The following is a 20,361-nucleotide window of genomic DNA, read 5'->3' as shown; positions in this document are numbered from 1 at the left end:
CAGCCCAGCACCCTGGGGCCTGGAGGGGCTGCTCAGTGCTGGTTCGGGGCAGGGGGAATGGGGTCTGAGAGCCTCGTCTGTGTGGGTTCTAGATCCAGGAATGGGGTGGCATCTGGGGTGGGGGACTCAGAGGGAGGGTGATGGAAATAGGGGACAGGGAGCCCCTGTGTGTGTGTGTGTGTGTGTGTGTGTGTGTTCTCTGCCACTCGGAGCTGTGTGTCACTTGGCTGTATGGACAGCTGTCCTTGCTCTCTCTTCTGCTCTGTTGCCGTAACTTGCCTGTCTCTCCGTCTGTGAGTCACACCCCTGTGCCTGTGTGCCCCTAGGTGTGGGGCTGTAACTCCACGGGCCTATGGCTGTCTGTCTACACTGTGTCCAAGTGTAACTTTCTCTGTGTGCACCCTGTGCGTAGTATTTGGGTGTGAGTGTTTATGTGACTTTAAGGGTGTGACTGTGTGTGACTTCCTCTGTGCTTATCTGTGAATGCCTGTGGGCTTGTGTCTGTCTGTCTGCTTGGGTTTGTGACTCTGTGCTACTTGCTCTGGGTCTGACTTGGGGTCTGCGTTTAACTGTTTCACATCCGGGTCTGTTTCGTGCATCCATGTGTCTCTGTGCATCCACTATGTCTCTCACTCTCTCTCTCTCACTCTCTCTCTCAGTCTCTGGGTATTTCCTTCTCTGTCTCGGGGCACGAGGGCACCTGCTGGGGACAGAGACAAGTCACCAGAAGAAGTAGGGCTGGGGTGAGGAGAAGCAGGGGAGAGAGGAGGCAAAAAAGACAGAGAGAAAGACAGGACAGTGGTGCCGCTTGAGAGCAGGGGAGCAGGGAGCAAGCGCGGGGGGAGCTGGGGGGGGCCGTAGTGGGCGCCACGGCCGGAGCGGGTGATCAATATTCGATTTAGGTTTTAATTCCGGGGCTTTCGGAGCCTGTCAGCCCTGATGTATGAGCTCACACCGGGGCCGCCCAGCCAGCCACCCCACGGATGCCCATGGCCTGGTGGCCTGTCCTGGCCCCAGCTCCCTTGCCCGGCTGGCTGCTGGCTATGGAAGAGGGGGAGGGGGGATGGGCCTGTCCAGAGGCAGAGGGAGGGGCTGCACTTGCACGTGGGCATGAGTTCACAGTCGAGTTCACACCTGGGCGCTCCCTTACCTAGCATACTGGCTGATCTGCTCCTTCCTGCCTGTGTTGGAGGGAAACAGGAAGGAGACCCAGGCCCTGTCCTAAGGGACCTACGGAGGTCCTCACTGTCTCAGGGCCTCCCTGCTGGAGTCCCACAGCCTGCTTGTCGGCACTAGGCACACACATCCAGATGCACACACAGCCCTGGGTTCATGCATAGCTGTGCACGCACAAACATTACCATTCACGTGTCCACACACATGCCTCTGGACTCAAGCACACACGTGCACACACGAACTCTGACACTCACGTCCATACATGTATCCTCGGACCTATATGCATGTCCGCAGGCAAATGCTGACACATGTGTGTCCACACACATAACCCCAGGACACACACAGACACGTAGATAAAGGTTACACGTGAATGGGAAGTAGGATCAACGTGGGGGAGTGCTCTGGCAACAGAGCAAGAGACAGGGACAGAAAGAACCAAAAACTCAGAGACTGAGACTGACACGGTGCCAGAGATGGAAGAGACCCAGGCAGGTAATGAGAGCTACGGCACGGAACTCAGGCACAGAGGCAGAGATGTATAGCAAGAAGCCGGGGGAGGCCGCCAGGACAGGTGGGGATGGGCAGTGGGCGCCGATCAGTGTGGGAGGGGGATGGGGAGCTCTCTCTTCTTCTCCAGATGCCCCCCCAAACCCTGTCTCTCTCTCAGGAAGATGGATCCACCGCCCTCCCTGATGACAATGCTGTCTGCGCAAACTTTAATTAACACTTTGAGTTAATTAGTTCGAGATCATTTAGGAGTAAAATGTTTTTATTAGGGAGGCTGCGAGCCTGTTGATGGATGGGGCGCGATTCGCTCTTCCGCCCGCGGGGACAGCCGGTAAACAGAAATCAATCAGGGGCCTCCCAACCCAGCCCCCCCCCCCCAGTGCCAAGCTCCCAGCCAAGGCCCCCGGAGTCCAGGCTCCCAACCCCCTCTGCCTCCCAGGCCCCTCTGCCTCCCCGGGGGCCTAGGAGTCCTGGTCCCCAACCTTCTCCTCTCTCAGGATCCAAAAGTTCATGTCTGGAGCCCACTTGTCTCTCGGACCCAGACTGGGGGGGGCACCCCCTGCTCCATCCTCCCCCTCAGACCCACGAAGGCCTTGACACTTTCAGCCTCGGCCGGAGCCCCCACTCCCTCGCCCTCCCCAGGCTTCCTGGCAGAGAACTGGGGGCTGATTCACTGCTGGGCGTGGGGGTGGTGATCAGACCCTTCCCTCGGCTCCCTCCCCGGGTCCCTGACTCTGCTTCTCCGGAACTTTCTCTACGTTGCCTCCGGTCTCGCGCCGGCTGCCGGGTCCGACCCCTGCCCGCAGACCCGGGTCGGGCTCCTGCAGCCCCTCCCGCCCGGCTGACGGCTTCATCAGGTGTCTGGGCGGCTGGCGGGGAGGCCTGCCCGGGCGAGGGGAGGCCAGGGGGCGGGGGGCGGAGGGGCGGAGGGGTGGAGGGGGCGGGGGCTCCGGGGCCGATAAATCTTCATCAGGCGGCGGCGGGGGGGCCATTAGGCGCTAATGGGAAGATGGAGGGGCCTGTCGGCCGCGCGGGCCGGGCCTCATTTGTCCTGCTTCCCGCTCCATTGGCCGCCGCCCCCGCCCTCCCCCTCCCCCCGCCGCCGCCGCCGCCGCCGCGCGCGCCCCATTTCCGCTTCAAACCTTTGGAAGGGGTGGTGGGGGGTTTGGGGAGGGGGCGAAGAAAAAGGGAGTTGGAGTGTAGGGACCGAGTTGGAAATGGAGGAGGGGGCCCAGGACGCAGAGGGGAAAGGGGTTAGGTCGCAGAGGCAGAGTTTAGAACGTGGGCGACTCGGCTAGAAAGCAGGCGGAGGGGGGAGCAGAAGGCTGTGGGGTGGGTCAGAACGGGGAGAAAGTAAATAGAACTCCCTGGAGGACGGAAGAACTCGGGAGGGGGGCGCACAGAACGCGCGGAGGGGACCCGGACCCTGGGAAGGGTGGGCACTGGAACAACGGCGGGGGGACAGGACTGGAATTAGGGGAGAGGGTCGGATCACCGGCCCCGGCCTCCAGGGCGGGGAGCCCGGGAAGGCGCGCGGGCGGCGTCCCTCGAGGCAGAGGCGCGGCCCCCGCCCGCCGCCGCCACCGCCCGCTCCCGGACTCGCGCCCCCCGCGCGTCCACTCTGATTTCTCGGCCCATTTTTCTTCCTCTCCTGTCACTCCGGCGCTCGCCCTCCCGCCGCCGGCTGCCCCGCCGCGCTCTGCTTCCCGCGGGAACCCCCGCCGCAGCCAGCCCCGGGGCCGCAGCCGGGCTCTGCGCCGCAGCGCCCCCACTCCCACCCCGCCCGGGCCCCCTTAGCTCCCATCGGAACCACGTATTCCAGGCATGTCACCCCCAAATTGGTGACCCCCGAAAATGGACTGTCTCCTTGAACATCCACAGGAGGGGCCCAGCCTTGGGGGCAACACTGGGGGGTGGGAACCCCAGAGCCAGCAACCAAGTCTTTAGCACTTCTGGGCCAGCTCAGATTCCCCAAAAGGAGGCATCTAGATACCCACAACCTGGCATGAGAACCCCCACCCTCCTTCAGAAATTCCCATGCAGACTGAAGACCCCAAGGATCAGACCTCTACCTTGAGACAGGTCACACCAGGCCTTATGAATAGTAACCCGGTCTCAGAAACACCAAGGACTGTACCCCCAACCCAGCCCAAACACCCAAAAATAAGGATCCTGGGCCCCAGCCCCATTCACCCCAAATCTCCAGCCCAAGAAAATGATAGGATAAAGGAGATGGGCCTTAGCTCAGTCACCCCAAAATGAGCATCAGTAGCTCCACAATTCACCCCTAAAATATGCATTCATTCTCCCAGACTCAGTACCCCCAAATTAGGCATCAGAGGTCCCAAAGCTGGTACACCTAAACTAGACCTTCCTCACTGAACCCTAAGCAAACATGAGGACCCCGAGATAAATCACGATCTAGACAAATGGGTCCACAGCTGCAGCCACCCGTCAGCCTGTGACCCCCCCCATTCTCAACACAAACTAGGAAATGGGACTCAGTCACCCCTAAATTGATCTACTCCAATCTTGATCCCCAGACTCAATCAATCCCAACTTGGGATCTGGGCTGCCCCCTTAAGACTCCCCCACACTAGACGTCTGGCTCCCCAGACTCATTTCTACTACACCAGGATGAGGAACCCCCCAGCAAATCACCCTGACATTAGTCATCCGGGTCTCCACGATCACCCCAAACGTTGCATTGGACCCAGTCATTGGTGACCCTGACCCAGACATTTGAACAACCAGCCATTCAGACAACTATCGGGGCTACCAGAGGCTTCCCAACTTGGCATCTAGAACCCCAGCATCAGCTGCCCTTAAAATACACGCCTGAGCTTCCCCCCTCAGAGCTCACCCCCAGTCATAAGGGTTAGGAACTTTTCAATAAGTTACCCCACCATCTAAGCAGCTAGCCTCCCAACCTCAGACACTCCAATGATAGGACTCTGACACTGAGACTCAGTGATCCCCAAACTACACCTTTGGTCCCCAAACTTCAGTTACCCTAAACGAACCATTAGAATCTCATAGGCTCTTACCCTTCAAAGTAGGCAAGTCAAGTCAAGAATCCCCAAATCAGTCATCTGGAGCTGACCCTCAAGGTTGATCATCCTAAACCAAACTCTGGGAGCCCCATAATCAGTGTGACTCAAACTCAGAATTTGGGGTGCCTCTCTCAAACACCCCTGTAGTGTGTTGATGGCAGCCCCCCCCCAAATACATCCATGTTCTAACCCCAGAACCTGCTAATGTGACCTTATTGAGAAAAGGGTCTTTCAGGTGTGGTTAGGTGAAGGGTCTGGAGATGAGTTCACCCTGGATTACCTGGGGGGGGGGCCTAAATCCAAAGATGAATGTCTTTTTTTTTTTTTTAAGATTTTATTTATTTATTTGAGAGAGAGACAAAGAGAGCATGAGCGGGGAGGGGGATGCAGAGGGAGAGGAACAAGAAGACTCCTTGCCAAGCAGGGGAGCCTGAGCGGGGCTCGATCCCGAGATCATGACCCAAGCCGAAGTCAGACCCACTAAGCCACCCAGGTGCCCCTAAGATTTTTTTTTTATAAACAGTCTCCACACCCAACATGGGGCGTCACAACCCCAAGATCAAGAGTCTCTCGCTCCACTGACTGAGCCAGCCAGGCGCCCCTGAATGTCCTTATTAAGAGGCAGAAGAGAAGACACAGACAGAAGAGAAGGCCATGTGGGGACAGAGAGGCAGGAGGGCGGCAGTCACAAGCCCTGGAAGGCCTGTGTCTACCAGCAGCTGGATGAGACAAGGAAGGATCTTCCCCTAGAGCCTTCAGAGGGAGTATGGCCCTGCCAACACCTTGATTTTGGACTTCTGGCCTCCAGAACTCCGAGAGAATACATTTCTGCTGTTTTAAGCCACAGGATACTGATACGGCCCCCATATTTATCCCAAACCAAGCCTCTGTATCTCTAGACTCAGTGGCCCCCCGAACTAGGGATGTGGCCCTCCATAGTAAAGTGCCCCACACTGGCCTGTACTCCGCAGACCAGGCTTCTGGATCTCGGACCAACTACCCACCATTGTGGCATCAGAGACCCACAGTTATCCCCAAATTTGTTAACTAGATCCCAAGGCTCATTCAGCCACCGTCATCATTAAATAAACCTTGGGATCCCCCATGGACAGTGACCTCCAACCTCTTCACCACCACACCTTGAGCTCCTGGGCAGCTGGGACCCCAGTGTCAGCACCTCCAAAATGAAATAAGCATTAGAACCCCTCTAGTTGGTTAACCCTAAACTCAGCATCTGGGCCCCAAGGTTAGTCCACCCCTGACCTAGGTATCAAGATCCCCACTTCAAGCCACTTCTAATCCCGGCATCTAGGCTCCGCAGGTCTGAGGCTCCATGTCCGTCACCCCTAGCTAGGTACCTGGGTTGATTAGCCTCAGACACCCCTGTACTAGGCAACAACACCCCAAACGCCATCACTCCTAAACCAGGTACGAGGAACCCCAGTGACAGTTCGCCCCAGGGAGACATTGGATGACATAGTCGGTGACCTAGGGAGTCACTGCTCAACTTGGCCATCTGGGTCCCAGCTCTCACACACAACTTGGACTCCCAGTTAGTCATCCCAACCTCAACATCTGGGCAGCCTATGGGCACCCCTAAACTAGACATCTGAATGGCTTGTCTTAGCAACCCCCAAACCAGTCCTTCTCAGTGGGACCGCTGAGTCTCCAGACTAACTCGTCCCCATCTTGACAGGCAAAGCTCCACGGGCGGGCGGTCCCTTCTGGTCTAGGCAGCTAGGCCCCACGGTCATTGCCAAGGCAAGCCTCAGGAGGCCCCTGAAGTCCCCATGCTAGCCCGCACTATCACAGACACCGAGCCTGGCTTTAGGCACCCCAAATCAGGAACATGGGCTCACAAACCCCCAGAACTTGGCAGGAGGGACTCTGGTTACCCCAAATTCAGTATCTGAAACCCAGCATCCCATCTCCCCAAAGGAGGGATCTGGGTCCCCCATCTTCCTCACCTGCAACAATGAATCTCAACCACCATAACCATTTGCCCCCTGAACTGAATTTTGACCCTCGAGACCCTGTTGTGTCCAATTAAGACAGCCAAACCCCTCCCAGGCCCCCTCCCAAAGCGCCACAGCTCATTGTGCCCCAGCCTCAGAGACCCCTCAGCCTAGCATTCAGGCCCCATCCTCAACTTTCCCCACATTGGTACCTCTACTCCAGTGCCTGTCACCTTCACACTTGTGTGCGGAGGTGACCCCAGCCTTGAGAGCCCACTCTGAAGTCTACATGTGTCCAGGGACCCCCGTACCTGGGTGCAGGAAACCCCTGACTCAGTCACTGCAGGAGCACTCAGGCATCAGGCGTTCTCAGAGTCAGCTGCATTTGGAAGGTTCCAGAACTCTGGGCCCTGCAACCCAAACTAGAAGGCCAGAACAACAGTTCCTGCCACCACAAACCAAGAAGGGCACCCCTGAGAGAGTGTACCCCCAGCCACACCTCCATTCTCTGCCCCCAGCCAGGCAGTGGCCTCCCGTGTGGCCACACCCCACAAAGCTGGACTCCTGGCCTAATGCCCCACGCTGAGCCCTGGACCCTAATCTCTGTCATATGAAACGGGGCTCCCACACCAGTCATACTGCCCCAAACAGCACTGGACCCTTGTTATGAAAACAGTGTCTGTAACACCAAGCATCAGCTCAGATCAGGCCATCAGATCCCCACCCTGTGCTTCTCTAGGCTAGACAACTGAGCTCCTGGTCTGTCACCCCAAAGTAGATGCCAGTCTCTGAGACCCCCAGCAAGGCACTCCTACTGTCAGCCATAAGAGCCAAGCTGACCCCATCTCAATTCCTTCAAACTACCTAGTCCCTGTTACCCCGTACCATCATCCCATCATCCCCAGATAGATCCTGGGCACTCCAGCTCTTCACCCCAAGCTAGATGCCTTGGCTCACAGTCTCTGAACCTAAACTGAACTGTTGTTCACACAAATCGGCCCCAGACCCAGCGACAGGCCGTCTCTGTCACCTGGAACTGAGAGACTGACTCCCCCATGGTGTCGCCCCAAAGCAGGGCCCTCAACCTCTGGTGTCATCGCCCCAACCTAGACGACTGATCCCAGTCTCCATCTCCCCCAATTGGATGACCGAACCCCCATCACTGTCAACCCAAACTGGACAATAGGGCCTCAGTCACTGTCCCCCTAAACTAGAAAATAAGGCCACAGTTTGTCACCCTATCCAGACAACTAGACCTACAGCCTCCGTCACCCCAAATGTGACATTTGGTGAACAAAGGCTGTCACTCTGTCTTCACAAGTTAGCAAGCTGAGCACCAGTCTCCCCCCGCCAGTCTATACAACCAAACCTCCAGTCTTCACAGGTTTGTCACCCCAGAACATCCTGGGGACATGACCTTCTGTCCCATAAAACTAGACAAGCAGACCTCAATCTCTTCCACCCCAAGTATACTCTGAGATCTCAGTCACTATCCCAGCAAACTAGACAACCAGACCCCATTCTCTGTCACCCCAAAACACCCTGGGACCCCAGTCTCTGTCCTATAAAACTAGACAGCCAAACCTCCAGTCTCTTTGCCTTAAACGCTCCTTAGTACCTCCCGGTTGTCACTCACCACTAGACAACCAGACCCCAGTCTGTCACCCCAAGTATCCTCAGGGACCCTACTCTCTGTCCCACAAAACTAGGCAGCCAGATTTCCAGAGTCTGTCAACCCAAATGGTCTCTGGGACCCTGGTTTCTTCCCCACAACAACCACGCCTTCAGTCTGTCAAATATTCCCGGAACCTACTCTCTGTCCTGCAATACCAGACGCCTGACCCCAGACCCTGGACCCCAAACAAGGCGCCAGCACCTCTAGACTCTGTCATTCCAGGCTGAGCAGCTAAGTGATGAAGTATCACCTCAAACTAGAGACAGGGACCCGCAGCCCCTCGAGCCGTCCTCTCGTCCATCTGTTGCCCGAAGCTGGACAAACAGACCCCTCATTCCACTCGTGCCAAACTAGACGTGCAAACTCCCATTCACCCCAAATCAGACCCTTGAACCTTTGTCCTTTCATCCCGAAGTGCACAACTGATCCCTAATCTTTGCCATCCCAAATGGGACAACTAAGTTCCCCGTCTCTGTCACTCCAAGGCAGGTCCTAAATCCCAGAATCCTGCTCTCTGCCACCCCAATCTAGGCAAATGAACCCCCTCTTCTTTTTTTAAATATTTTATTTATTTAGGGGTGCCTGGGTGGCTCAGTCGGTTAAGCATCTGCCTTTGGCTCAGGTCATGGTCTCCAGGGTCTCGGGATCGAGCCCCACATTGGGCTCCCTGCTCAGCGGGGAGTCTGCTTCTGCATCTGTCCCTCACCCCTCTCTCACTCTCTCTCTCTCTAATAAATAAATAAATAAATAAATAAATAAATAAATAAAATCTTAAAAAAGATATTTATTTACAGAGAGACAGAGAGAGAGCACGCATGAGTAAGGGGAGGGGCAGAGAGAGAGAGAGAGAGAGAATCTCAAGCAGACTCCTCGCTGAGTGCAGAGCCCAATGAGGGGCTCAGTCTCATGACCTTGAGATCATGACCTGAGCTGAAATTAAGAGTCAGACGCTCAACCAACTGAGCCACTCAGGTGTCCCTGAACCCCCACTTCTTATGTCCAAAACCAGACATCTGGATCTCCAGTGTCTGGTCTCCCCATCAGGAAGAAACCTCACAGTCCTCTGAAATCGCGATCATGACCACGTCCCTAATCTCTGCCTTCCAAGCCGAACAATAGACCCTAGTTAGTCTGTCACGCCAACTAGGCAACCAGACCTGTAGTGTCTGCTGCCTCAAACTAGTCAAGTGGCTCCCCAATGTCTCCTACCCCAAGCCAAAGCCCCAAACCCACTGTCATCACCCCAAAACAGATAACCAGTCCTTTGGTCTCTAAAACCCCAAACTGGACAATTGGCCTGTGCATCTGACATCCCAAATGAGATGGCCACAAGTCTCAGACACCCCGACAGAATCACTGGAGCCCCAATTTCTGTTGCTCCAAACTAGTCCCTGAGTCGGGTGCCACGCTCAGTGGGGAGTCTGCTTAAGATTCTCTCTCTCCCTCTGCCCCTGCCCCTGCTCACGCTCACTCAACTATCCCTCTCTCTCTCTCTCTCTCTCTCAAATAAATAAAACGCTCAACCTGGTGTCTCAAACCTTAAAACGTTGGAGTCTCAGCCTAGCAATTAGAGACCATCTGTCTCCCCAAACTAGACCTTAGAATCCCAGCCCCCAGCCCCCTGACCTTGACAAGGACCCCCATCTCTGACAGAACAACTCCAGTCCCGGTCTCTCCCAACCAGACAAAAGAGTCCCTAATTGGTCACTTACAATTTGAGAACAAGACCCATTGTGTTTGTTCCCAACCGCAAACTACACAAGCAGACGTTCCCCAAACTAAAAAATGCAATTCCCCGGTCGCTGTCACCTCACACTAGCCAGTGAGACCCCACAGTCTCTGTTGTCCCAAGTTGCACAGCGGGACCCCCAGGCTCTACTGCTCCAGGCTGGACAGTGTGGCCTGTCTCTGCCGCTTCAAGGAGACAACAGACCCCGATCAGGTCACCTCCAGCCAAGGGGACACCCTATCTTGCCATCCCAAACCAGGGTCCTAGACTCCCAGGGTCATGCCTCCAAATCTGCCACTAGATACCCACACCCCTTTTCTATCACCTGAAGCTGGACAAATGACCACCCGTCTCTGTCACCTCAAAGCTGATAACAGATCCTTAATTTCTGTTACCCTAAACTGGAAACTGTCGCCCCCAATAAGAGAACCAGACACCCCATATGACACCTAAAATGAGGTGTAGGCACTCCCTGGCCCTGTCACTCTGCACTAGACAACTACTTTGTTTTTAAAGATTTATTTATTTGAGAGAGAGAGAGAGAGAGAGAGAGAGAGGGATAGTTGAGTGAGCGTGAGCAGGGGGAGGGGCAGAGGGAGAGAGAGAATCTTAAGCAGACTCCCCACTGAGCGTGGCACCCGACAAGGGCCCATCTCGTGACCCTGAGATCGGGACCTGAGCCAAAATAGAGCTGGATACTTAACCAACTTAGCGACCCAGGTGCCCCTGCCCTAGACAACTAGATCCCTTGTCCCTGTCTTGTCAAACCTGGACCCACAGGCTCTTTAATAATGAAGTCGACAACCAGACCCCCAATTTGTCACTCCCAACCAGTCAACTAGACTCCCAGGATCTGTCACCAAAATAAGATGACCAGAACTTTGTCCCCCTGATGAGACACCAAGTCCTTGTTTTTGTTGCCCCAATCCAAACCTCTCAACCCAGGGTCACTGAGGGGGGATGCACAGGAGATGGGCCTCCCGTCTTGACCACCCCCATGGAAACTTCTGGTCTGAGGCATCTCAATAACCCAACATCAGAATTAGGGACCTGTAGTCAATCACCCTCAGATTAAGCCTCTGGACCGAGTCTCTCAACCTCCCAACCCCAGGCTGCCAACCACTTGCCTCAGTGATCTCAGTCCTGGTCCTTGGGCCCCTGGCCTCCTCACCTCCGAACAAGGCAGCCTGACCACATTCCTTCCTGGCTCAGCTGTGTAAGCTGAACGTAGTGACCACCCACCCTATGGGCATGAAGACTGTCTCCCCCGGGAACACCGGCGTCTCCATCACCGGGCAAAACGCCCTCTACTACCCCAGAAGTGGGATTGGGAGCCTGGTCTTTTTGTAGATGCAGGGACCTGCCTGGGCCCTGGGGTCCCAGGTTTTATCCCCCAGAAGTCGGGCTCTGGCGCCCTCCCTGGAGAAGGTCCGCAGGAAGCACTTTTCCGCCCTCTGGTGGCAGCCTCTGGAAGTGCGCTCCTGGTGACTGGGACCAATGTGGACCCAGCCGTCCAGGCCCCCTGGTCTTCTGGTCTTGCTGGAAACCGAAGCCTGGGGCTCATCCTTGCCTGCCCCCTCCCAGTTCCCACGCACATCAGTCACTAAGCTACTTGTTCTGAATTTGTCTTCCCTGTCCGTCCTCTCCACTCCATGTCCCTGCCTCATCCTTCCTGGCCCCATTCCCTTTAGCCCATCCCCATACACAGTCCCAAAGCGATATTTCTAAAATTCACACCTGGCCCTGACCCCCACTGTTCAAAACCATTCCATAGTCCACATTACCTTAAACTAAAATCCAAAGACCTTCTCAACGGCTTGCAGGTCCTGTGAGATCTGGTTCCAACCTCCTCCCCTCCATCATCTCCTATAGCTGTTCTCTTCACTCCCTTCACACAGTCACAAATGCTGCGTTGTCACTGAGAAGGTCCCACCCCAGGGCCTTTGCACTTGCTGTTCTCTCTGGCTGGAGTACTCTTCCCCCAGACTTCCAAGGAGCAATCTCCTTGTCCCAGCAAGGCCCTGCCTGCTATTCTGAGTGAGCCCTCTCCTTCCACGATTCTCTAGCCTCACCCAGTCCCATTTTTATTGGTTTCACGAGCTTATTGCTTTGAGTTTTCTCTTTGCTGGCTGTTTGGTTTGTGTATCGAGGGCCTCTCCCACTGAATTTGAGCCCGGAGAGGGCAGGGGCTCATCTATTCACGGGGCTTCTGTTTCTCTAGCATGCCAGCCAGCGTGTCCAGTAGACTCAGGGTATGAGGCATAGTGTCACTTTATATTTTCTACTTAATCACATTTTAAAAAGTGAAGAAAAAAGTGGACACAATAGGGGTGCCTGGGAGGCTCAGTTGGTTAAGCATCCGCCTTCGGCTCAGGTCGTGATCCCAGGGTCCTGGGATCGAGCCCCACGTTGGGCTCCCTGCTCAGTGGCGAGTCTGCTTCTCCCTCTCCCTCTGCCGCTCCCCCTGCTCTTGCTCTCTCTGTCAAATACATAAATGAAATCGTAAAAAAAAAAAAGTGGTAATAATAAATTTACCTACAGGGCACCTGGGCGGCTCAGTCCATTAAGTGTCCAACTCTTGATTTCGGCTCAGGTCATAATCTCAGGGTTGGGGGCTCCTCACTCAGCAGGGAGTCTGCTGGAGATTCTCTCCCCCTCTCCCTCGGTGCCCCCCCCAATAAATAAATAAGGGCGTCTGGGTGGCTCAGTTGGTTAAGCGTCTGCCTTCAGCTCAGGCCATGATCCCAGGGTTCTGGGATCAAGTCCCGCATCGGGCTCCCTGCTCAGCAGGGAGCCTGTTTCTCCCTCTCCCCCTCCTCATGCTCGCTTTCCCTCTCTAATAAAAATCTTTAAAAAATAGTCCTTAAAAATAAACTTACCTAGTATATCCAACACATTAGCCTTCCAACATATAACCGGTAGAGAGAATTATTAATGAGACATTACATCGTTTCCTGCTAAGTCTTTGAAATCTGGTGTGGATTTTACACTCATGGCACATCTCAGTTCGGGCCAGCCATGTTTCAAGTCGCCGCACGAGGCAGAAGGATTCCAGAACAACGCAGAGCACTCCGTGGGCACTCAGTAAAGCCCCTGCTTGATGACCGGTGAGTGGGTGAGTTTTGGTGACGACCAGCGAGGTTGGAGAGACTAGGGGACTGCATTGCAAGGTCTTGGTGCTGTGGACTGGCTTAGGCCACCCCGCCCACCGCTCTTCCTGTGGCCGCCTCCGTGTCCCTCCCGGCTCACTGAAATGTCACCTCCTCAGAGAGCACTCCCAGACCAGCCCCCTCTGAAGTGGCTTCTCACAGCCCGGCGCCCTGCTTTGTCATCCTATCTGTCTAGTGTTCTGTCTGGCGTGTTCCTCTTTCGCCAGTGCTCCCACATGGCAGACTCGACATTACAATGAAAAGCAGGTTGTGTCACTTGGGGGAGAACCAAAGCCCTCCCCGAAGCCTGTCCATCCTTCACGTTCCCCCACTAGCCCTCTCCAGCCGCCGGGCTTCCTCGCTGCGTCCTCACCCCACTCCCCAGGCACGATGCAGCCTCCCCGCCTTTGCCCCGCTGCTGCCTCTGACCAGAACGTTCTCCTCTCAAGGAGCTGCAGCTGCTCCTTCACTCATCTGCACGGGCTCAGGGAGGCCTTCCTTCACCTGTACCTCAGCTCCAGAACTTTCTCTATGCAGGAGAGTTAACATGGGAGGCCATCCTTAGAGAGGGACGCTGGCATAGTTGGCCCTTAGCTGGTGTTTGGGAACTTGGATTCCAGAAGGCTTCTCCCCGGTCCTCGATGAGAATGACTCACTGTGTCTACACTGTTTGTGCAAATGGCATTGTTTATGCTGAACACCTGCCTTCCTTTCTGGGAGTCTGGAATTTCCCTACATGCTAGCCAGAGGGTGCTTATGGGGCCACCTCCCAGCAGAGAGCCCGGGCACCAGTCTCTCATGAGCCTCCCTGGCAGACACCCATACCTGCCGCCACACTCACCGCTGGAGGAATGGAGCCCAGGGTGGGGGAGGCCCCTGGGAAGCTTGCGCCTGGCTTTCTCTTGACTTTGCCCCATGTGCCTTTTCCCTTCCCTGATTCTGTTTCGTAGCCTCTCATGATGAACTACAGCTGTAGGCCCAACCAGATACTGAGACCTTCTAGCAAATCACTGAACACGGGGGGTGGTCTGGGGTACCCCAGTTCACTCTCCCCCCACCCCCAGCACTTACCACCATTTGCCATCCTATCATGTATTTTTTTTTTAAGATTTTATTTATTTATTTGACAGAGAGAGAGCCAGCGAGAGAGGGAACACAAGCAGGGGGAGTGGGAGAGGAAGAAGCAGGCTCATAGTGGAGGAGCCTGATGTGGGGCTCGATCCCATAACGCTGGGATCACGCCCTGAGCCGAAGGCAGACGCTCAACCGCTGTGCCACCCAGGCGCCCCTATCATGTATTTTTTAAAGTATTTATTTATTTGTTTACTTACTTATTTATTTTTATTTATTTAAAGTAGGCTCCATGCCCAGTGTGGAGCCCAACCCCGGGGCTTGAACTCAGGACCCTGAGATGAAGACCGGAGCTGAGATCAAGAGTCGGGCCGGGCCCTTCACTGGCTGAGCCACCCAGATGCCCCATCCTCTCCTTTTTAGTGATTTATCTTGCTCATTGAATTCCCCCCATCCAGAGGACCCCTCTATCTTGGTCTCTGCAGTCTGCCCATGCCCCTGCCCAGGCCCACAGAAGACCCCGGGAGAGTATCTGCTGACTGACCACTGTAACAGTTTTATTTCCACGGCTGGAATCCCTCCCCAGGCTTGGGATGGGAAGGCGGCCTCTGGCCAGGCCTGCGGGGCCGTGCGGGGCAGGGGCGAGCAGGGACGAGGTGGCTGACTCAGGAGGCCCAAGGGGCCGCATACGCCTCACACAGCCTCCATCTGCAGCTCTTCCCCGTCCACAGCCTCCGTCTGGTGGAAGGCGGCGTGGGAGCCAATGACCACGAGGGTGGCTCCTGCAGGGAGATGGACAGGTCAGGGCCATGCTCCCTCCCCTGCTCCCCGCCACCCACCCAGAGCCCATACTCACCCAGGACCCAGAAGACGGCAGAACCCGCGCCGGCCAGCCAGAAGAAGGGAAAGGAGACACCCCCAGCCAGAGCATACTGATGGGCTGGGCTTACCTCTCGGCCTGGGGGGCAGATGGCATTGGGGCAGCTGTTCTAACACTCATGCCCTCTCCCCGAGTAAGCCCTGACGCCCCACCGACAGTCTGGGGTCACAAGCTCCAGGAGCCTCAGGATCGTCCAAACTCCTCATGCCAAGGCCCCCCAAGCCCTGGCCTCAGCTACTTCTCTGATGTTCCCACCGCCCACCCGAACAGAGCGCAGCTTCCTTACCAGAACACCCCCTCCAACCATGCTCACTGCCCTTCAGCCCCACTTCTGCTAGGAAGCTCCCCGCCTCCCACTCCCCCAAACTATGGCTCTCCTCCTCCCATCTGCACTCACATAGACCAGAGGTCTCAAACTGGCCACCCAATGGCCAAGTCCGATCTGTGGATGCGTTTTTGAGTCTCCACCATGTTCCCCAAGAATCTGATTTGCGGCTGTTGGATTAACTGAGTGATTTCACAAGTAATACAGATTTCTGGCTTCTTGGGGCAGACCGGAGGATCGGGTCTGCATGCCTGGTGGCTGTGCTCCAGGCGCTCCCTCCATGCCCTGTGCCTGCCTGGCATGCCCCTCAGATGCCAGCCCACCCCTGTCACGGACAGAACGGGCAAGCCTCTGAAGGACTCTGACTTAGGTCTTCCGGTTTGATCCCAGCTCTTCCATATTGCCACTCTGAACCTTGAACTTCCTCTGGGTGGAGACTCAGGCCCCTCTTTCCTCCCAGTGGTGCCTAGGGCCACAGGAGCCACAAACCGCAGCTTCCCTCTTGGAATAGTTCCAAGATCTTTCTGGCCCCACCCCAGGAAGCGGGAAAGGACAGGGGCACAGATCTAGGCCAGTGTAAGGTCGCCATCTGGTGTCCAGTGTGGGTACCTGCAACTGATGCTTTCTGCAGAGACGAGGGAGAACGGAGGCGAGGAAAAGTAGGTTTAAAGGACAGGACACAGGTGAGGAGTAGGTTCTGGGGTATCTTTAGCTTTGAGAAATACCAACTGGGAGGGTCTGAGACTGGGTGTGCGCATCACCAGATGCCTGAGGTTTTAATGGATCGAGTTAGGGGGATCTAGTGTAAACTATGCTTGGGCAGACTGGGGTTTGGGGTCTAAGGCTTGCGCTCCAAGACCAGGATTTGAAGGATCAGGGAACCGTCTGGACAGGGGATTTCTCACCAAAAAGCACAAACTTGGACTGCAACGTGCGCAGATAGAGGATGTAACAGGCGCCAAAGAAGACAGCCAGAGCCACCAGCAGCATGGGGGACGTCACCCTGGAGAAGGGTAGGGAGGCACCGGTCAGGGAGCTGGGAATGAGCCAGCCAGGGGGCCCCTGACTGCCTACGCCGATGGATAGCAGGCTACGTCCTTGAGGCCAGGCAAGACCAGGTCACATCTGGTCACGCTGTGTCCCGGCCAGGCTGATGGGGCAGTAGGGGCCGGCCCTTGGGTGAAAAGGTCCCGCGGAGCCGTCCCGTGGGGGCGGGGCCGACTAGTGGGGGCAGGGCTCTCCGGTGGGGGCGCGGCCTGGCGGGTGGGGTAGAGTGCGGAGCGGGTAAGGCACTCACACACAGTACAGGATGAGGCCCAGGAACACGAACACATAGTTGCTCTGGTAGTACTCCACGTTGCGTACGAGGCGCTGGCACAGCTCGCCCAGATTGCGGGGCCGCGAGAAGCGCCGCTGGTCCACGAAGGAGCCCCAGGGCCGGATGGTCGCGCGGCGCCGCTCCAGCCACTCACGGCCCGCGCCGGATGGGATCAGTTTCGGCAGCAGGGTCCTGGTGGACGGCCCCGGATCAGCGGTAGACCGGGATGGAGCCCGGACCCCCACCCCCCACCCCCGAGCAAGAAGGGGGCCGAGGGGGACTGGACTCCGGGGCCCTAGTGGGGGAAGGGTCCAGGACTCCTGAATCGCAGAGCAGGACGGGGCGGAGGGTCCAGACTGCAGAGTCCTCGAATTGGAGACCAGGGGTCCTGACTCCAGTGTCTGGGGCCCGGATTCCTGGGACCCGAAGGAGTAGGGGGCGGAGGGCCAGTGCTCCCCGGTTTCGGTCGGGGGGGGCGGCTAGAGCCGGCTTGCTCACGTGGCGCTCAGGCCTTCCGGCTCGGCATCCTTCTGCTGGTCCTTCTCTGCCGCCATGTCTCCGTCCTGAGGGGTAGAACCGCTGTAACGAGCCCGGGGCCCTACAGACCCCGGCAGCCCCGCCCGAGCCCGGCCCCACCCAGCGGAGCCGACGTGGCGGCGTTCGGGATCGGCCGGGGGCTGCGGTTCTGCCGCCGAGCACTGTGGGAGTTGTAGTCCTCAGGATGTTAGGGAGGGTCTGGCTCGCCTAACACCTTGGGAGACGCAGTCGCGTAAAGCGACGCTAAGCGCCTCTGGGTATTGTGGGAATTGTAGTTTCAGAAGCGGGGCGTGTGGTGTCGGGGAACGTGGCTAGTCTGGACTCGGGGTGTCATGGGAGATCTAAAGGTCGAAGCAGGCGTCGTGTACTCCCTTCCCTGCAGGGTACAATGGGGCTCGTGGAGAACTGTCGTCCTGACTCCAGGGTGCATAAAAAACTAGGGCTCGATAAAACTACTCAGATATAATGACTCCGCAGATCCGGGGTGGGGCCCATTAATCTGCGTTTCTAACAAGTTCCTTTTTTTTTTTTTTTTTTAAGATTTTATTTATTTATTTGACAGAGAAAGAGAGACAGCCAGCGAGAGAGGGAATACAAGCAGGGGGAGTGGGAGAGGAAGAAGCAGGCTCCTAGCGGAGGAGCCTGATGTGGGGCTCTATCCCAGGACTCCGGCATCACGCCCTGAGCCGAAGGCAGTCGCTTAATGACTGCGCCACCCAGGCGCCCCCTAACAAGTTCCTAGATGCTGCTGGTCCATGGACCGCATTTTGAATGGCGAGACTGTGCATCATTCGTGGGAATCTATTCCTTTCTGGAGGCAGAGACTAGTGACGGGGCCATGGTTGCTGGAGGGGGTATCTGAGGTGGAGAGCAAAGCTCCCCCAACAACCCTTGAGCTCCCAGGGATGACTAGGGACGTTGGGATACCAGCACCCCCCCATAAGAAGAGAGGTGGGAAAGGGTTGAGAATTTATTTATTTATTTATTTATTTATTTATTTATTTATTGGGGGGGGGGCAGAGGGAGAGAGAAAAAGAGAATCTGAAGCAGGCTCTGCCCAGTGCAGAGCCCCATGCAGGGCTCCATCTCAGGACCCCCGAGATCATGATCTGAGTTGAAATCAAGAATCAGACGCTTAACAGACTGGGCCACTCAGGCGCCCCCAGGTTTGAGAATTTTTGAAAGAGGGGAGTTGTTACAACTGAAAAAGCTGGGATTCTGGAGTCAGAGATGAAAATCTAGGCTGTGATGACCTCCCCAACCTCAGTGTCATTATTGGGACAGTGGAGATCCTGAGAGTGCCACACTCACTCATGGGGTTAAAATGATTCGGTTAAATGGCCCATGTACAGTGCTCGCAAGTCTTGTTACTTGGTACATTCCAATAAATGGTAGTTGATGTTATTGCCACTACATTATCATGAATGTTTTGATTATATCTAGAGTTAAACCTTCTTATAAATTATTTTAAGTAAGCTGCATACTGAGTGTGGGGCTCGAACTCATGACCCTGAGATCAAGAGTCCCATGTTCTGCCAACAGAGCCAGCCAGGTGCCCCCTGCCTTCCTAAATTTCACAGTAACATTAGGAGCTGCTGGCCCCTTGGATGTCCCAAGGCGTGGCTGGTGTCTGAGGCATGGGCCTTTCTTTTCCCTAGTTCCCACAGCCGTGGCTCCCTCTCGGTCTTCACCCCGGCCCCTGAGTGAGTTGTGGGTAAATGGCCGGAGTTCTAAAGGGGTGCACGGAAGAGCCTCAGGAAATGTGTGTGGAAGTATTGGGAAGCCTGGGCTCCCTTACAGCGACGGAAGTTTCAGGGCTGGGTGGGACTGAAGAATACCCAGGTAGAATTGCCAGGTTACTGTCAACCCCAGCTGTCTTCTGAGACCCACGTCCCTTTTGGCTTGGGCTTTGAGGCCTGATGGAGGGCATTCCCATGAGCCGGGGGAGACGGCCCCTGCCAATGGGGCTGGTAGAGCAATAGACAGGGAGGCCCCCTGTGTCGGGGAGGTCCCAAGCTGAAGAGGAATGAGCCATACTTTGAAGATCAGATTGGCTCGTTACTGTTTATTTCCCCTTTGTCAGCCGCAGGCCTTTAGTAGAATCTTGTTGAGGCTTCCCACTGGGGTCTGGCTAGTTTCAGGAAATCAAAGGAGGACTGTGAGTGCACGATTAGCCCAGAGCGTTAATGTGGGAGCCGCACCTGAGTTCAAAGCAATGGGGGCAGCAGAGGTGAGCAGAAGAGCCACCGAGAGGGAGATGAATCTTGGGGAGCAGAGAGTGGGAGACCTCCTCCCACAGCCAACCTTGGGAAATTTGGGTTTGGCTTTTGTGAGGAGAGCCAGTGGGGTTTCTTTATAAGAAGTGTTGAACAGCATGGGCTGTGGACAGTGGAGTCCAGAGCAAGGATATGTGGGGAGCGGCCCTCTGAGTGGGGTGTGGGAGCTTTGAATCAGGGGGATTTCAGGAGATGGGGCCGTGGCATAGGGGCAATGCGGGAGAGGAGCCCCTTGAAATAGGGACTGTGGGAGAGATGGGAGGGTCCTTGAGGCAGGGGGATGATGGGAGATGGCAGGGAGAGGGGCCCTGGCCCTGTGCTCCCTCCAGTCTGAGGCCTCCTTCCTTTTTTTTTTTTTCTTTTTCTTCCCCCCCCCTTTTTTTTTAAGATTTTATTTCTTTATTTCACAGAGAGAGAGAGGCAGTGAGAGAGGGAACACCAGCAGGGGGAGTGGGAGAGGGAGAAGCAGGCTTCCCACCGAGCAGGGAGCCCAATGAGGGGCTTGATCCCAGAATGCTGAGATCACAACCCGAGCTGAAGGCAGACGCCTAATGACTGAGCCACCCCGGCGCCCCATGAGGCCTCCTTCCTGCCTCTTGGATCCCTAGAGGAGGTAGAGCTGGAAATGTAGGAGGACCTCAGCGCAGACAATCAGAAACCTGGCTTCTATCCCTGCTGTGTGACTTCAGGGAATTCCCTGCTGTCTTTGG

General features: G+C 56.0%; 2 protein-coding genes across 2 annotated transcripts in view; both read right to left on the bottom strand.

The window, feature by feature from the left end:
- ERFL (ETS repressor factor like) overlaps nucleotides 1-3,321 on the bottom strand; it is a 28,308-nt gene extending 24,987 nt beyond the window's left edge. The window contains exons 1-2 of the mRNA XM_048223998.1: nucleotides 3,179-3,321; nucleotides 2,442-2,565 (exon numbers count right to left, since the gene is read on the bottom strand). Coding sequence (XP_048079955.1) covers nucleotides 2,442-2,565; nucleotides 3,179-3,321 — 267 coding nt within the window. The remainder of the gene's footprint in view (nucleotides 1-2,441; nucleotides 2,566-3,178) is intronic.
- An 11,018-nt stretch (nucleotides 3,322-14,339) lies between these two features.
- On the bottom strand, nucleotides 14,340-17,579 carry RABAC1 (Rab acceptor 1). Its single transcript, XM_026482188.4, has 5 exons — nucleotides 17,337-17,579; nucleotides 16,818-17,030; nucleotides 16,426-16,523; nucleotides 15,172-15,273; nucleotides 14,340-15,097 (listed from the first exon to the last, which is right to left on the bottom strand). Exons 1-5 carry the CDS (start codon nucleotides 17,390-17,392, stop codon nucleotides 15,009-15,011), a joined length of 558 nt encoding a protein of 185 aa, XP_026337973.1. The 5' UTR covers nucleotides 17,393-17,579; the 3' UTR covers nucleotides 14,340-15,008.
- Between the last annotated feature and the right edge of the window lie 2,782 nt (nucleotides 17,580-20,361).

Source organism: Ursus arctos, unplaced genomic scaffold, assembly GCF_023065955.2.
Source record: "Ursus arctos isolate Adak ecotype North America unplaced genomic scaffold, UrsArc2.0 scaffold_19, whole genome shotgun sequence".
Taxonomy (NCBI): domain Eukaryota; kingdom Metazoa; phylum Chordata; class Mammalia; order Carnivora; family Ursidae; genus Ursus; species Ursus arctos.
This window is presented reverse-complemented; position numbering and strand designations above follow the sequence as displayed.